This window comes from Brachyistius frenatus, unplaced genomic scaffold, assembly GCF_029030835.1.
Source record: "Brachyistius frenatus isolate BFR_SWC_R1_liver_20210118 unplaced genomic scaffold, ASM2903083v1 Contig_6, whole genome shotgun sequence".
NCBI lineage: Eukaryota > Metazoa > Chordata > Actinopteri > Embiotocidae > Brachyistius > Brachyistius frenatus.
The window spans coordinates 27,959-44,952 of NW_027210605.1; the positions used below are offsets into that span (position 1 = coordinate 27,959).

General features: G+C 41.0%; 2 protein-coding genes, 1 long non-coding RNA gene and 2 other non-coding genes across 7 annotated transcripts; 4 read left to right on the forward strand and 1 right to left on the reverse strand.

Annotated features, from left to right (window-relative positions):
* The first annotated feature begins 151 nt into the window (after positions 1–151).
* On the forward strand, positions 152–8,026 carry naca (nascent polypeptide associated complex subunit alpha). 3 transcript variants are annotated; one of them, XM_069722920.1, is made up of 9 exons: positions 152–211; positions 790–864; positions 2,620–3,309; positions 6,451–6,536; positions 6,785–6,862; positions 6,990–7,136; positions 7,309–7,437; positions 7,540–7,662; positions 7,912–8,026. In XM_069722920.1, exons 2-9 carry the CDS (start codon positions 795–797, stop codon positions 7,924–7,926), a joined length of 1,338 nt encoding a protein of 445 aa, XP_069579021.1. In that variant the 5' UTR covers positions 152–211; positions 790–794; the 3' UTR covers positions 7,927–8,026. The 3 variants fall into 3 exon arrangements, with proteins under 3 accessions (XP_069579021.1, XP_069579030.1, XP_069579040.1); XM_069722929.1 differs by lacking the exon at positions 2,620–3,309; XM_069722939.1 differs by lacking the exons at positions 152–211; positions 790–864; positions 2,620–3,309 and adding an exon at positions 5,793–5,912.
* LOC138635464 (uncharacterized) lies at positions 4,751–5,202 on the reverse strand. The gene is made up of 3 exons (XR_011312138.1): positions 5,101–5,202; positions 4,921–5,001; positions 4,751–4,836 (listed from the first exon to the last, which is right to left on the reverse strand). It is a non-coding gene; the product is annotated as an uncharacterized lncRNA (long non-coding RNA).
* LOC138615517 (small nucleolar RNA SNORD59) lies at positions 6,619–6,692 on the forward strand. The gene has a single exon (XR_011310538.1). It is a non-coding gene; the product is annotated as a small nucleolar RNA SNORD59 (small nucleolar RNA).
* LOC138615518 (small nucleolar RNA SNORD59) lies at positions 7,767–7,840 on the forward strand. Its single transcript, XR_011310539.1, has one exon. It is a non-coding gene; the product is annotated as a small nucleolar RNA SNORD59 (small nucleolar RNA).
* A 2,894-nt stretch (positions 8,027–10,920) lies between the features above and the next one.
* On the forward strand, positions 10,921–15,838 carry LOC138635469 (prostaglandin E synthase 3-like). The gene is made up of 8 exons (XM_069722959.1): positions 10,921–11,099; positions 12,460–12,573; positions 12,705–12,774; positions 12,900–12,998; positions 13,156–13,245; positions 14,475–14,531; positions 14,689–14,716; positions 14,805–15,838. Coding segments are annotated over exons 1-8 (480 nt in total). The 5' UTR covers positions 10,921–11,097; the 3' UTR covers positions 14,825–15,838.
* Positions 15,839–16,994: the final 1,156 nt, after the last annotated feature.

The following is a 16,994-nucleotide window of genomic DNA, read 5'->3' on the forward strand; positions in this document are numbered from 1 at the left end:
ATAATATTAAAATAATAAATAAATAAAGAGGTCAGAACTCAATTTTGACTTAAAGCGTGTCAAAATCGAGAGTTTATTTGTCGCATAAATAAACAATTGGCTATGCCTTTAAATAACCCGGAAGTGGAATGGCAGCTCCGCCGGATATCGCCGTGAATCTGAGGTCAGAAGTTCTCTCTTACAGCCATCTTGGATACAGCGTCCCGAGTTGGTGAGTGGCTCCTCTTATAATCCAACATCATCCAGCCGTTTTACACACTTTCTCATCTAAACTGAAGGTTACGCGGGTTTAATTAAAGTCGGGCCACCAGGCCGGTGCGGCTATTATGTCCGTTTGCTGTCTCCGTCCGGCGAAAATTGCGCTGTTGTAGCAGCGATTAACGATCCAAAATGGGGGAACGTGATGTCCCCATCGGTTCACCAGCATCCCGCCACGGCCGTAGAGAACTGTGCGGTACGCCGTGTGAGGTTATGACACGTGACAACCGGTGGGCCCCTTTTAAAGAGGTCAAATTAAAATAATAAGTGTTGGTAGCTCGGACACCCCCCCCTCCCCCTCCTCTTTTAGTAATGTAAAAGACTGAGGCTACAAGCTAAAGCATGGGCTGCGTCACCTGCTCAACCAGCTCTTGACTACAGTAAACCAGTGTAGGAATGTTCGCGAGGAGTTGTGTGACATATTGGCTATCCCGATTTTTTTTTTTATTTATTTATTTGTGTTTATACCTGCGTTTGGTTTCCACCTCCTTTAGGAGCTCGTGCTAACTTGTTTTCTATTTTCCTGACCAGCAACCATGCCCGGTGAAGCCACAGAAACGGTCCCAGTCACCGAGCAGGAGATGCAGCAGCCTCAAGTAGAGACTGGTTCGTATGATTTGGCTCCTTAATAACTTGCATGCAGTATTGCATATTAAATAGCGGGGTCCTGGATATCTGGGGGGAGGGGAGGAGGAGGAGGAGGAATTTGACAACAAATGATCACCTCTTGTTAAGTAGAGGAGCAAACATTGTGTGATGGGATGTTTATTGGGCTCGTGGAGTTTGAGTCAGCTGGCAGGACTCTGAGTCGATGTAACAGCTGAGTTTCATCAGCCATGCCGGTGGGACATTTGTCACAGAAATTGCACTCAGGGTTTTGCTGCTGTCAATATTGCTGGGAGAATTGAAAAGTGTGATCCAGGACCCCTCTTTTATTTATACAAACTCACACTGGTGTGTTTTGACTTGCACTGACAACTGGATTTGGCACACAATGCACAGTGTTTAGTGTGATTTCTTTTTTTTTGGTGAGCACTACAAATGCCTTGAAAACACAGTATGTGTAGCTTGGTTGTAACACTTGGCAATGACACAGATCATTGTGTGATTCATTTTTGTTTTGGTGCGAACATTAAATCTTGTAATATTTTGTAAACCAATAATCTAAATGATACAATCCCTGCTTTTAAGCACACTATACTGTTTTTAGGGCAATACATGTACTCATGGTTTTCTTTTGACTAAAAATAAGTGGCAATAATTAAATTTATATGGCGCCCATGTTGGCTGAAAACAGTTATCCCAGGTGTGTTTTGAGTTACAATTTCCTATATACATTTTTGTGCATCACTTTTCATCCTTACCTTCGTGTTTTCATCTTAACATAACGGTGGACTTTTACATCTACTGATGAGGTATAGACTGTTAAATCCAACTAATATCCCATAACAAAACTTATTTATTCTTTTCAAAGTTTTGACTGGGCTGTAGCATTTTAAAAAGGCACAGTATGGAAATTCAACAGCCTTCTTTATGTCTGATGGGCTGGTAAACTCGCATGATGTCACTGACTTCAAAAGAAATACCAAAAATTTGATTATTGTATTAATGTTTTATTTTTTGACTGTAGTCACTAAAGCCATGGTATTAAACTCTACTGAAAAAAAAAAAAGCTTTTTTTTTCAGCAGTTTGTTTTGAGAAGTAAATTATTAACAGTTTAACAACAGTTTTTTTTGTGTGCATGTGAGAATGCTTAACAACTTGGAGAAATAGGCAGACCAGTATTTTATCTTTTGTCTAGTGGTGTGGGACATTAGTAAAGGTGTTATGCTAGAAGTGGTGACTTTGTGACCTGTGCATATACAAACTTTCTGCATTGAAAATGCTCCCATCTAGGAGTAAAAGGTCTTTGAACAATTTTAGTGAACTAAAGATGCTCAAAGACATCCACAGGCTTCATAAAGCAGTACATTAATGTTTCCCCAAGTTTTAGTCGGTATATTGTCCTAGAAATGTAACCTTGGGTTGTAAATGGACTTGTGGGTATTTTTTATACAAACACTAATGTTGTGGCCAGAACTTATGTCACATTTGGACACTGCATGGAGTTTTAGACACGCATACTGTTTTTCCTTTAAGTTCACCCCCCCTTTTGGAAAATCGAGAGCCAACTTTCTCACAAACCCATAGCTTCTCCTCACGTGTGGAGCACCGTTTTGTTTAAGTGCTTTCGTACGGCTTGTAGGCCCCTCCCCCCCTCAAAAAAAAAAACTACTGCTCCCATCCCGTTACTCCTGTTGCTCTTCCTTCATCAGCTGCAGGGGTTTTGAACTCTTCCCCTCCTCCTGCTGTTTCTTCAGTAAGCAAGGCGATCCCATTGGAGAACCCTCCACCAGCCTCTGCTCAAGAGATGGGCTCCGCACAAGTAGCTAGCACTCAGGCTAGCTGTGATCAATCAAACGGTGTTGCTGCAACTCAAGAAATTGCCAAGCAAACTGAAGCAAGTGGGTCGAAGGAAACACCCGTCTCGCAGCAAGAGCCGATTGCTGACGCAGTGGGGGGCCCAGAGGATTTGCCAGCTCGTGAAGAGTATGTGCCTTCTCTTGAGGCTCCCATTGCTTCATCAGGGTCGCTCGTTCATGAAGACGCAGCACCTGTTCAAGAGGCTCAAAGTCAGTCTCTTGTGGCTGCTGACGAATTGACCAGCCAAGATGTCAAGCAGTTTCCTGATGAAGCAAAGGCATCTGGAGAAGAGCCAGGAGAAGGATCAGAAAACAATCCAGATGATCCAAAACTATCTGGCTCTGAAGATATTAATGCAAAAAGTGAAGACGAGAAGACAAGTGATGCAGCGAAGACCGTGGCAGAAGGGAATCTGCACCTGGACGCAGCTGAAGATAAAGTATTGCCCGGTGATGTGAAGGTCCACGTGGCCACTCAAAATGAAAACCCCGATAAGAAAGAACCAGTTATACTTCTCTCCAAAGCCATTCAGTCAAAGGGGACTGCTAAATGTGAAGCCCCGCCTATTTCAACCCGCCATCTATCAGGTTGGTTTATCTTCTGTGAAACCAAGTGCCTTCCCTTCCCTACACTTTATTCATATCTTTTGAAAACACTGGTTCGTTCAGGTTTTCTGTACAATGTGTGGTCACACTGATATTTTATAGTTTGAGAGGAATGGTTAAATGGCTTGACGTCGCCACCTCTACGTGTTTTTGGCCAGGACGGGTTATGACTTGTTCAATATTTCTTAATAAATTCTAAAATAATAACTATAGAGTTTAATAGTTATTTAGTTCAATGGTCTGGTTAATGGTGCTCTGTTTGTAGCGCAGTTCTGCTGTCCATTATTTCCTGAGTAGTGGTGATGTGAAATGCATTGCAAGTACGATTTTCCCCTTTGACCTGAGTGCATCTTGACTAAATACAGAATGAGGTTTTCTGTGTGGAAGTAGGAAGAGTGTGTTGTGCATTTTGAGTCTTCTTAAGATCGGGAGATGTGCTCTTTTTCTAACCCTAAGGAGATTGCCTCTTGGTTTGTAATGGTTTAACCTGCATGAGTAAGACTTCCACTGTCGGGTCAAAAAAAATTTAAAGAATCTTTTCCTATTCAGCTACACCTCCTGCCCCAGCTTCCTCCCACCAACCTCAGGCAGCGTCAGGCCCTGCTAAGCCCAAAGGCAAAGATGCCAAAAGTGCACAGGGTTCCTCTGCCCCAAAGGCTGTCCCTGGCAGAAGAAAACGCTCCTCTATGTCTGCCTCTTCCTCTTCTCCCACCTCACCAAAATGTACTCCCTCCTCTACCCCCCTGACACCTGTACAATCTCCCCTGGCTTCCTCACCTGCTGGCTCTTCTGCTCATCAGGCTAACCGTTCTGGCCCCAAAGTTGTCAAGGCAGGCAAACAAGGAAGAGCTAAAAAAGGAACAGGAGAGGCATTTGTGCCTGTTCCTGTCCCTGTGGAGGGCAAAGTCACAGAAGCAATTGAAAAAACCCAAACTGTTGAAGCTAAACCTGCCCCACTTGAGACAAAAACTCAGTTACCTGCTGCTACAAAGCCTGTTGCAGCCCCCGCTGCTTTTAAAGTTACCTCAAAGCCTGCTGTTGCAGCGCCAGTTTCATTTTCAGATACTCTGGCTTCCAGCCCTTCCAAATCAGTTGAAGTTAAGGCAGCTGTATCAAAAGCTGCTCCTGTTATTGCACCTGCTGATGATGAGCTCCCTCCACTTATCCCACCTGAGAAGCCAATTAAAATGCCAGTAATTGTACCCCCTGTTGAAGAGGGTGCAATGCTTGCTACATCTCCTTCTAAACCTGCCCCTGTAGAGCTTATTAAGGCTCCAGCCAAACCCAAGACAGATAATGAGGCTGTCCCTGTTAAGGTTGTCAAAGCAGCAGCCCCAGTGGCTCCAGCCAAAGTTGAAGCAGCAGTTGTGGCATCTCAGAGCAAGCCTGCTCCTCCCAAGCCAGCAGCTGAGGCTAAACCTGCTCCTAAAGCTGCCAACCCAGTGACTGAGGCTAAACCTGCTCCTAAAGCTGCCAACCCAGTGACTGAGGCTAAACCTGCTCCTAAAGCTGCTAAGCCAGTGACTGAGGCTAAACCTGCTCCTAAAGCTGCTAAGCCAGTGACTGAGGCTAAGCCAGTGACTGAGGCTAAACCTGCTCCTAAAGCTGCCAACCCAGTGGCTGAGGCTAAACCTGCTCCTAAAGCTGCCAACCCAGTGGCTGAGGCTAAACCTGCTCCTAAAGCTGCTAAGCCAGTGACTGAGGCTAAACCTGCTCCTAAAGCTGCTAAGCCGGTGGCTGAGGCTAAACCTGCTCCTGTTGAGGCTGCCAAACCTGCTGTAGAAGCTCCTAAAGCTGCTAAGCCGGTGGCTGAGGCTAAACCTGCTCCTGTTGAGGCTGCCAAACCTGCTGTAGAAGCTCCTAAAGCTGCTAAGCCTGTGGCTGAAGCCAAACCTGCTCCTGTTGAGGCTGCTAAGCCACCCACCGAGGCCAAATCTGTTCCAAGCAAAGCTCTTAAACGGGTTGAAACTGAAGCTGCTCCTCCTAAGGTTGCGAAGCCAGATGCAGAGATCAAGTCTGCCCCTGTTGAGGATGTAAAGCCAGCTAAGGTTATCAAGCCGGCACCAGTGAAGGGTGCCGAGCCGGTTACTGAGGTCAAATTGGTTGAGGTTAAGGCAGCACCTGCTGAGATTGCTAAACCTGCCAAACCAGCAGCTGAGCCTCCCTCAAAACCCCCTCCAATTGAGCCTGCTGTTCCTCCCCCCCCCCCCCCCCCCCCCCCCCCCCCCCCCCCCCCCCCCCCCCCCCCCCCCCCCCCCCCCCCCCCCCCCCCCCCCCCCCCCCCCCCCCCCCCCCCCCCCCCCCCCCCCCCCCCCCCCCCCCCCCCCCCCCCCCCCCCCCCCCCCCCCCCCCCCCCCCCCCCCCCCCCCCCCCCCCCCCCCCCCCCCCCCCCCCCCCCCCCCCCCCCCCCCCCGCTGCTCCCCGTAAACTCACATTTGCTGAGGCCGTTGCAAAACCTGTCCCTGTAAAACCTGAAGTTGAGGTACTCGGTACAACCCCCTCTGAGCCAGTCTCATCCCCTAAACCTGCCCCCGCTCCTGCTAAAACCCCAGTCAAGATGGAACCTGTGATCAAGAACGACAATGGTATTTCCTTCTTTCTCTCCTCCTTTGTGCCATCTGTTTTTCCTACTGTCACTGTGTTCTGGGAACTGCTCAGATACTTAGATATGCCGCTCTTTAAAAGCCGAGCTCATGAAGTGTACACTAGCTTTGCTTCAACTGTTGAACTGTAAGATGGTATCTCGGTGTCATCATTTCTGCTCCTGGTTTAGGAAATGGTCGGTTCAGTTGTCGAATACTATCGGTGATAATATTGTGCCATTTCAGAAGTGAAATTATGCGTATTGTCAGTTCTATTTACTCACTGAAGATGACTGGCGTCCTGGTAAATGTGGTTTTGGATTGGTTGTAATGTTCTCAACCTACAGAGTGGACAGAATGGCTCTAATAAGTGAATCTTGTGCAGCCTACCTTTAGACAGTATGTACAAACTGTTTTAATTACTGATGTATTTCTCGTTCTGCAGGATTGATGCATCTTAATTCCAGATTACCTTTCAGGTGTAAACGCATGTAATAGGTGGCGTGTTGTGACTAAACCTTCATTTCTGTTGTATCGATAGGATCCGGCACTGAGTCGGACAGCGATGACTCAGTTCCCGAGCTGGAGGAACAGGACTCTGCACAGACACAGACACAACAAGCTCAGGTGAGACTCCTGCCTGGTCTTGAATTTTGTCGTTCCTGGTATCGACTTGGATCAAACCTTTTTAAACAAGTCGGTGTTTGACTCTTCGGTGATGAATGAAACAGTGACTTTCGTTCTTCTGAGTCTACTGAAGCCAACCTTTCTGTCCTGAGAAGAGATGTATAGCAGTCAGATTTAAGTAATACCTGCTTCTATATTTATTTGCTGCACAAAAAATGAATAATTTATAAATATTCTTCTTCCTGTAGCTTGCAGCCGCCGCCGAAATAGACGAGGAACCTGTGAGCAAAGCCAAACAGAGCCGCAGTGAAAAGAAGGCACGAAAGGTAACGATCCTAGCTCACTTACAGTGTGGTATATATGTAAACATGTTTTTTTTTATGCTATATGCCTAACAGTCGAATTTAGCAACATTTGTAAAAAAACAACAACAACAACTTGAATTTCTTGCAGGCGATGTCAAAGCTTGGTCTCAGGCAGGTAACAGGGGTCACCAGGGTCACCATTCGCAAGTCAAAGAACATCTTGTTTGTCATCACCAAACCAGACGTCTACAAGAGCCCCGCATCAGACACATACATCGTCTTTGGTGAAGCTAAGGTAAGCAACCAGCAACATTACCAGCAACCTGGCTGTTTGTCAAGACACTGCACCTGCCGTCTGTGTCTGTTTGACTCATTGAGAGATTCAGCTAAAAGTATCACATTGATAACCTAAATTGAATGCCAAACAATGCGTTCAGTTCTCATTTCCCTTTGTCTTTGTGCCTCAGATCGAAGATCTTTCCCAGCAAGCCCAGCTGGCTGCCGCAGAAAAATTCAAGGTACAGGGAGAAGCTGTATCAAACATCCAGGAAAACACACAGACGCCCACAGTACAGGAGGAGAGCGAAGAAGAAGAGGTAAGATGCACTTTTATTCAAGTGAAGATGGACAGTCTGAATATGATAACTTTGTTTAGCCATATGAGAGCTAACAAATCATTTCCCTGATTATATTCATAGGTTGATGAGACCGGGGTTGAGGTCAAGGACATTGAACTCGTCATGTCACAAGCCAACGTGTCGCGGGCGAAGGCTGTACGCGCCCTGAAAAACAACAACAACGACATTGTCAATGCTATTATGGTAAGATTGTTAAACCTTTCACTAATAGTAGTAAAATAGTGTGGCGTCTGTTTAACCAGCCATTTTAAATGGTTTATCGCCAGTGATAAATGTGTTTGGAGATCTCTTCGGTGATGAATGAAACAGTGACTTTCGTTCTTCTGAGTCTACTGAAGCCAACCTTTCTGTCCTGAGAAGAGAACATCTTTTAACCGAGGAAATCACATTTTTAAACTTGTGCTAATTTGTGCTTTCTTTGTTGCTTTGCAGGAGTTGACGATGTAATGGGACTCTGTCAACGAAGAGTTGAGGAAAGGTTGCTGATATCTAAGCTCATTTATACAATTTATACCCGAGATGGAAATAAAGTTGTGGCTTGATGAAATGTTGATGTTTTCTGAACTTCTTTGGGGATACAACGGGAGTTTTTGTTGTTTTGTTTATAGGATTAATAGCCGGGGAAAACTGGTTACAATTTTGTCTCGTGCCAAAAAAGGATAAATACAAATCCGTTTGTATTTTTGCATGCCGACATCAAATATGTACTCAGCTTTTCCTTTATCACCCGTAGTTTTATTGTTTCAGTTTACTCAGACAGATATGGAAAAGTGACAGTGGAGCATCTCTATGTTGGCATGTTGGACACCACAGTGATGTTACAGAGGCCAAATATTGGCATGCACTTGTACCCTTTAGTATTTATGAATACACAGTACACATTCTGTGTTGAGTAAAAACATGCCTGATTTAAAAAAAAATTAAAACGATAAGTTCCACCTTTTCAAATTTGTGGGATAAGACGGGTAAAATGTTGTTGCTCAGTGTTTGGTCGAGGATCGGACAGGTATCTAAAGTCTTGAGAATATTTCTCATGGATTTTTACACCCATATTGTTAATCCGGGGTCATAGTCTGATCAGAGCATTATTAATGAAAAGAAACGTGGTTTCCAACTTTTTACCTTGTAATGTCTTGCATAAAGCCGTGTATAGTCGGGGTCACATTTCAGATGTTAACAGCTTCATTAAACATTAGCTCACTTCCAGTAATCATCTGACAAACCCTCAGATTTATCTGCTGTCCCTGGATAAAACTGATATAAAGTTGGTCAAACTAGCTCCACCTGCAGCAGCTACAACAGTAACATGCCGCTGACACACTGATGCTTCAGCTTCGGTAAACTAATGATGTCGTATGAGGACCAAACCAGTACTTTTACTTTCACTACAATTTTGACATTTTTAGATTTAAAAATGTGCTTTAGAAGTTTGAGCAGAAATGTCTGGAAATGCAAACAGCCTAACTCCTGAAACATGACAAGAGATCCCAAACTTTTGATAAGGGTCTACAAGCCCCAAAAGATTTTTCACTTTCATTAACATTACAAGGTGGGGCATTTGGCCTGCAAAATGCTATACATCTTAAATTCCAGTAGGTGGCAATAAAGATAGTCGGTGACAAAACACCACGCAACACTACCCATGATGACTCGACATCACGATCAACTTTAAGGAGTACAGTATTAGTAATCCTCAAGTTTTTCTAAACTTGATACAGAATGGAGTTTTTAAAAATATATATATATTCAGACATCATAGTGGTGTTTTTCACGAAGACTAAAAGGTGTAAAAAAAAAAAAAAATACTGCAAAAACTGAAATTTTATTTGAATCTGAAAGGATTTCTTCCATAGTTAGTCTGTTAGGAATACTTTGTTTTACTTTTTGTCTGTAGCGGAGCTGACAATGAATTTATCTCAAAGGACAACTATAAACATACAGTAAAAAAAAGCATTTTTTGTTGTTGTTGTTGTTCTTTTATTATGTCCTGTTGCTCCCAAAGTCAAGAAAACTATTTTCAGTCATCAGTATCAGTCATACACCATGTTTGTGATTTTCTACACAAATGTTTTTTTCTATCTTTTGTACCTCAAAAGATTAAACCCTGTAAATGTTCCTAGTTTGGTTTGGTCTGATATTCATAACTAGCTCATTAAAAATGGAAAACATACCGTCATTTCCCTACAATGATAATATGCAGTTTAGACAATTTCAGATGTACTCCATCTTGTAATCAACTAAAAGTAATGGAATAAATGAACAGAAGAGAACTTTATAGATTCTTCTTTAGTTGTTTCCTTTTTTGTTTTATTGGATTGATTTATTTTCTTTAAACAAAAAACATGAAAAATAAAGTAATATAAATGTGTTTTGCACAGGAATTCCTCGCCTTGCAGTGACATCTGTAGCATGTTAATAGGATTGGATATGGTTATTTGCTGTGTTTTGGTCTGATATTCATAACTAGCTCATTAAAAATGGATAACATACCGTCATTTCCCTACAATGATAATATGTAGTTTACAGACAATTTTAGATGTACTTGTAATCAACTAAAAGTAATGGAATAAATGAACAGAAGAGAACTTTATAGATTCTTCTTTAGTTGTTTCCTTTTTTGTTTTATTGGATTGATTTATTTTCTTTAAACAAAAAACATGAAAAATAAAGTAATATAAATGTGTTTTGCACAGGAATTCCTCGCCTTGCAGTGACATCTGTAGCATGTTAATAGGATTGGATATGGTTATTTGCTGTGTTTTGGTCTGATATTCATAACTAGCTCATTAAAAATGGATAACATACCGTCATTTCCCTACAATGATAATATGTAGTTTACAGACAATTTTAGATGTACTTGTAATCAACTAAAAGTAATGGAATAAATGAATAGAAGTTAACTTTATAGATTCTTCTTTAGTTGTTTCCTTTTTTGTTTTATTGGATTGATTTTTTTTTAAACAAAAAAGATGAAAAATAAAGTAATGTAATATAAAAAATTATATTATTATAAATATATATTTATTTATTTTATATATATATATAAATAAATATATAATATATAATGGAATAAATGAATAGAAGAGAACTTTATAGGTTCTTCTTTAGTTGTTTCTTTTTTTTGTTTTATTGGGTTGATTTCTTTTTTAAAACAAAAAAAGATGAAAAATAAAGTAATATAAATGTGTTTTGCACAGGAATTCCTCGCCTTGCAGTGACATCTGTAGCATGTTAATAGGATCGGATATGGTTATTTGCGGTGATCAGCCTGGGTGGTACGGAGACCAAATCTAATCACATTAAATTTTGGAGGAGTTCAGGGCAGACTGTGCCGCTTTGCCTCCCTTCTCAATCAAATCACCCGCAGCTGTGGCTGAAAGCTCTAGAAACGTCCAGTGCGCTCGGAGTGCGTCAGTCCCGCTATTCTCATCCCGCATATACGCAAACCGGATCCGAGAGCATAGTCCACCGAGGCTGGAGGCGGTCTTCATCGGCAGTGTGCGGCCAAAGCGGTTCCTTCTCTCACCAGACGTTACCGATCTCTTACCCAAACGCGAGGCTTTTTTTTTTTTAATCAACCGGTAAAAAAAAAAAAAGGAGCTCACTTCGCGCCGAGACATGTAAGTTGTGGAGAGTTCGGCTGAGGGCGCATGCGGAGGGAAAAGTGCGATAGTACGGCGCGCCGAGCTTAGCCGCCGTTAGCTGAGTGACAACATGCTTGTTGCAAAGGCGGGAGGTTTGGCCTTGCCTCAATAAAACGGAGTTAACGGTAACTCGCCACCTCGCAGGCCGGGTAAAACGCCGCGGCGATGATTTTTAAAGCGGACCGGACCGCAATGGGAAAGCTGAAAAGTGGGCAACTTCCAGGGCTAGCGCGGGTCAGGTGCACCGCATGGCTGGGCGAGCGTGCCAGCCTTGTTAGCATTGTTAGCTCAGAAGGCTATCGTTAGATTAGCATCAGAATCTGTGTCAGAGGTCGGAATTTCAGCGTATTGTGTAAAAGAAAAAAAAAAAAAATCTGGGGGTTTATTGACCGCAAAAGCCAACCCGATCAACAGTTAGCCGCCATGTTCACGAAGCCGTGAGGGGAATAAACGACGTTTTCCACTGAAGTTGACGCTTATCTTCCATTGATGATTTGTAAGAGGATTTGGCTCATGAGACCGTCGCTTCAATGCTAACCGCAGAACAGCGAAGATAAACATGCACGTAGCTCCGCATGAGGAGCAAGTTATCAATGAACCTAGGCCAGAAAGTCCTTAATGATTAGTTGCAACCACTGGCGTATATCTTCGTCGGGAAATCTACTGCAGACTAAATGTGTTTTCTTTTTTTTTGGGGGGGTGGGGAGGGCCCCCGGTTTGTTAATAAAGAGGCAAACAATTAAAAATCACTCGGTATGGTTGATTTTCAATGGGGTGGGGAAAAAAATAAATAATCTGAGCTTCCAAATTGGTAAGAGTCGATGATTTAAATGTGAACCTGGAATACTTCTCTCACCCAGGACCTAAAAAAATAAAGTACTTTTACGCTTTCAAGTTAAACTATTATTATGATTTATAATAATATTACTAATATAACATCCACCACATATGATACCATGATGTGAGAAAGACCCACCCTTAACTCCTTGTAAATTTGACTTGTCATGCACAGATGTTTCACTTCTGAGACTCCTGTTACTGGAGCACACGGTGTCACCTGATGCTTTGCAGCAACCTGATACGTCGGGTTTTTTTTTGTTTTTTTTCTTTGATGGCAGGCCAGCTTACCTGAATTCGTACCTGAATTCTTCCCCACCTGCTACCAGTTCTGGGACTTGTATTACACGCGTCTTTTAATGCAAGTTGTGGCTCTAATGAGCTCCGTGTTTGACTGCAAATAAGATCAAATAATTATTTTCTTTTTAGAGGCGCCAAAAGCTGACGTTTGAATGTTCATGCCGAGTTATAACTTCACGTCGTTTCTTTTTCTTCACAGGCATCCAGCAACTGCCAAGTGGTACGACAGGAGGGACTCTGTTTTTATAGAGTTCTGTGTAGCAGACAGCAAAGATGTTAAAATCAATTTTGATAAAATAAAGTGTGGTTTCAGGTATGCTTTCCTCATGTTTGCTCCTTTTATAAACACATCAAGCTGCATTTAATCATACATTTATTGATAAATGTGTAGTTGGTTTATTTTTGGGGAGTTTGAGTTAAAAGTTATTTCTTTTGTTTCCACAGCTGTCTTGGAGGAACTGACAACGTCAAACATGAGAATGAAATAGATCTTTTTGAATCTATTGATGAAAAGGTAAACCACTGACACTATAATTTTCTTGATTAGTGGGTTTTTTTTTTAGTGCAATACTGCAGACTTCCTTGTAGTGTTGCCCAGGAGTGATCTCGTATTGCTGTTTTCTTTCCACCTCAACGCAGGAATCCAAACACAAACGCACAGATCGCTCAGTGTTGTGCTATCTACGAAAAGCTCAGCCAGGGAAGGCGTGGCCGCGACTAACGAAAGAGAAGGCTAAGGTCAGTCTCCCACACACAAACACAATTTTTTAAATGTACAGGACCATGTCCACCTTAAATCTGAGATGTTGTAACATTACAATTCATTAATAGCATCAAAGCGCTACAATAAAAAATAAAAAAAAAATTTAAATGCTGATTTTGTGTGTTTCAACAGCTGAGTTGGCTCAGTGTCGACTTCAACAACTGGAAAGACTGGGAGGACGACTCCGATGAGGAAATGGGCAACTTCGATCAATTCTCAGATGTAAGCACTTTGATTAGAGTGGATTACATAATTAATATTTACTTTGATGTGATTTGCTTTGTTGAATTTCTAATAAAGCTGATGATGCCACATTTTAATATCATCATGGTCTCACACTGACCTGCTCAAAAAGCAAAACAGAAAAGAGTACGCATTTGGCTAGCCTAAAGCTCAAGTTTTAAAGTATGCTACAATGGACACAATTATGGAATATATTACAATTAATCCTAAGGATTAAAAAGTATTTACATACTTTTTAATCCTTAGGACTTTAAATTATGAGTAAAAATTCAGTTAAATGATGAACATAACAGAACTGTACTTTGCTTACATGAGATAAAATGGTCTTTATTTGTGATTTCAAGTTATTGGGGGGGGGAACAGGGCCGCCTTGGTGGCTGAGGTGCTGACCATGAGCAGCAGTCTTCCATATGACCAAGAACCTTTGTGGCAATACTCATCATTCATTTCCTGTCTTGTGTCCTATATAAAGAAAAATACTCTGACTCCGTCTGTCTGTGTAGGGCTGTCATGATCATGAAATTTTAGGGGACAATTAATTTTCATACAAATAATTGCAATTAATGATTTAAATGTAAATACATTTTCAGTTTGACTTTATGCCACCACTAAAGAATAAGCCTAATAATAATTTATACACTTAAAGTCTGAGGATATATACATATAGAGCCCTTGGTAGTGGGTCTTTTTACTGCAAATCAGACAAATTGCCTCCCAGGGATGCCGTGGTTTTTGGCTTTCTAACTAAATTCATGATGTTAATTGATGCTCTTTTGAAATGCTGTTGATCAGAACCAGAAGTTCAGTGCCTTGAGATGAACCATTGGTGGCGCTAATTCGCCACTCGTGTTGCATTAAACCTCATGAAGAAGGCATAACTGATGATGTCATTAAAAGAACAACTGTCACACCTCACTGGAAATAGTAATGGAATTATTGTAGTTTTGTTGGTTTCATCCAGCTGTTTTTATGCAGATGAAAGGAAACGACTGATGATTATGTAAAACGATTGCAATTACCTCTAACAATTACATCAAATAAATATGTAATAATTATGACATGCCTATCTGTGCGTGTGTCATCATGTTGAAGTATGGTGTGAAATCTTCCGACTTGTAGGATTGAATTTTTGTGTCCTGAACTATCTGCGTTGGCATTTAAGAAAAAGCAAATGATGTTGCTTTAACAGCGTTGATTTGATGTTACAGATGATGAACAACATGGGCGGTGATGATGACTTACCGGATCTAGATGGTGCAGAAGAGGTAAGCATCCTTTTCTAAACATTGAAATTGTACTCATCAGTGAAAACTGATCATAAAGCAGATTTAAATTGCTGTCGGTCAAGGATTAAGGCTGTTATTATTGAGAAATTCTCATCTTCCCCTTTTTTTTGTGTGTGTGTCTTTTTGTTATTTTTAGGATGAATCTGCAGATAGCGATGATGAGAGTAAGTGTCCATGAGCCTTTCGTACCAACTGCCATTACAGCTGTGATTTGTGATGAAGAGTTTAATGTGCGTTTCACTTTACTTTCAGAAATGCCTGATTTGGAGTAGAAGACGGAAAGATTCTGGGGAGAAAAATGGAAGAACAGAGGGCAAGAGGATTCTTAACAAATGTATATGTTGAAATTGAAGGCAGTGACAAACAACTGTACATATGAGTCAGTAGCCATATTTAAATCCATAGCCTCAGCTCCAAACTCTTGACCAACAAGTCCACTGAAGGTTGATATGCATGGTATTGTACAGAGCAGCTATCTCCACTTCCATTTGCTGTACTGCACCTTTTGGGTATCTTGTTTTACTGTTAAATATTACAACTAAGCACACCTTATTTGTTGGAAAAACTGTATAGTTGTCCTCAACTGAGCAATACGTGTTAAGAGGTTTACTATTTGTTTTCAAATGAATTGTGGTTAAAAAATGATTAGGCCCACCCATTCCCAATGTTGTGGTTTTAATTTAGTTGAGCAGTGTAGTTTATCTCATGAAGTAAGAATTAGATGCATTTACTGATTGGGTTCCTCTAAAGCCTTCCATGTGATATGAATTAGATATCCTTGAAGCCAGTCTTTGTTTCTGTAGCTTAACCTTCCAGCTTACATGTTTCCCTTTACTTCTTGTTTAATGTTTGTAAAATTGGAATAATCTGAACTCATTGCAGAAATATTTGCATCTTCCCAGTGCTCATGTACTGTACTTTGCTAATCTGAATGAATTCCACATATTTAGTATCTTTAACAGTTCTCTCTTCATACCCACCTGTCATGCACACATGTTAGACCGCAGAGGCAAGACGAAATGTTTTGCCGCTGATTAAGAGGCTTGAAGCTCAGTTGGGCCTCAGCATTGTGTGGTTTGTTGCTATCCTCCAGGTTCTTTCCATTTGTTCATGTAGATTAGTTCCTCCCTCGTTGGCGAAGGAGCGTTGGAACGATACGGCGACGTGTAATGACCAAATTATATTTGCACTGTCAATAAAATGTAAGGGGAGACAAGTAATGTTGAATTACAGTGGAAATTCTTTTTTTATTGTCTACATCTTTCTAATAAACTGTTTAAGAATCATTTTTAAATGTTTTTTTTTCTTGCATAATTTTCATATACAATTATCGGGGTAGTTGTGGGAGCAAATTGGGTGTCTAACCTGGTTACACATGTAAAATGACTCCTGTCCTCTTTGTTATTGTAATTGTGTAGTTTGTGTTCCATTTAAATGTAATGCAAATCAATGTTTTAAATTTGTAAAAGATTGGAGATAAATGTTGTCCTGGACTATATACTCTACTGAAAAGAGGTGAGAGGGCAAAATATTAGAAACCTCAGTCCTCTACAATGCCACCACTAACTATGACGGCATCAAGAAAACGTGCATCTTAAATATAGGTGTTATACTGCACTATCTTGCACAGGTAAACTAATAAAACTGCTGCAGAGTTACATTTGGCATAAATACATAATTTAACTATCACAAAGAAACCTACAGCAGAATTCAGTTATGCAATTATTCCACAAGTTTGAACCTTGTTGTATTTGAGAAAACATTTTATGACACTTAAAAAGCACTGGATTGTGAAGGGATCATGTGCCATGGCATATTCATAATATACTGATTATAAAAAGTAAGAAAATGGCACAACTTTTGTGCATTTAAATGGCGTAATCTTACTTTAAAAAAAAAAAAAAAAAAAAGTGTTTGCTCGGTAGTACGAGTTGTAGTTCTGTAACTAATCCCGAAATTTCCGGCGCTATGACCAAGAAACCTGCAGCCTCGTCGGCCCAGAATAATTTGCATACTTCCTCTTCAGGCCTGATTTCCTTACTGACTGTCATTTACGGGAAGAACACGATATATATGATCGTCTTCTTCAACACGGGTTTCCTGCTTTCACCCGAAAGCACATTAAAATAAAAGCGTGTTTCACACTTTTATTGTATCTGTTGATATTATTATTATTAATGATAATGCTTATTATTATTATTAATTATAATAATATTATTATTATTCAGAGTTTTCCCTATCTCTATAACACTTAGGTGCGTGATTTTACCTCTCATAAACCACTAAAGCTTCACTGTAAGCTTTGTTTCACCAATGTTAAGTGATTGTTATTTAATGGAAGACAGTGCATTTTTAAATAAATATTATAATGATAAAAGTCCAAAATTACGTGAAAATGCGTAGTTTTAAGTTAGGACTATGTATAAAAGGATTTTAGTCAAA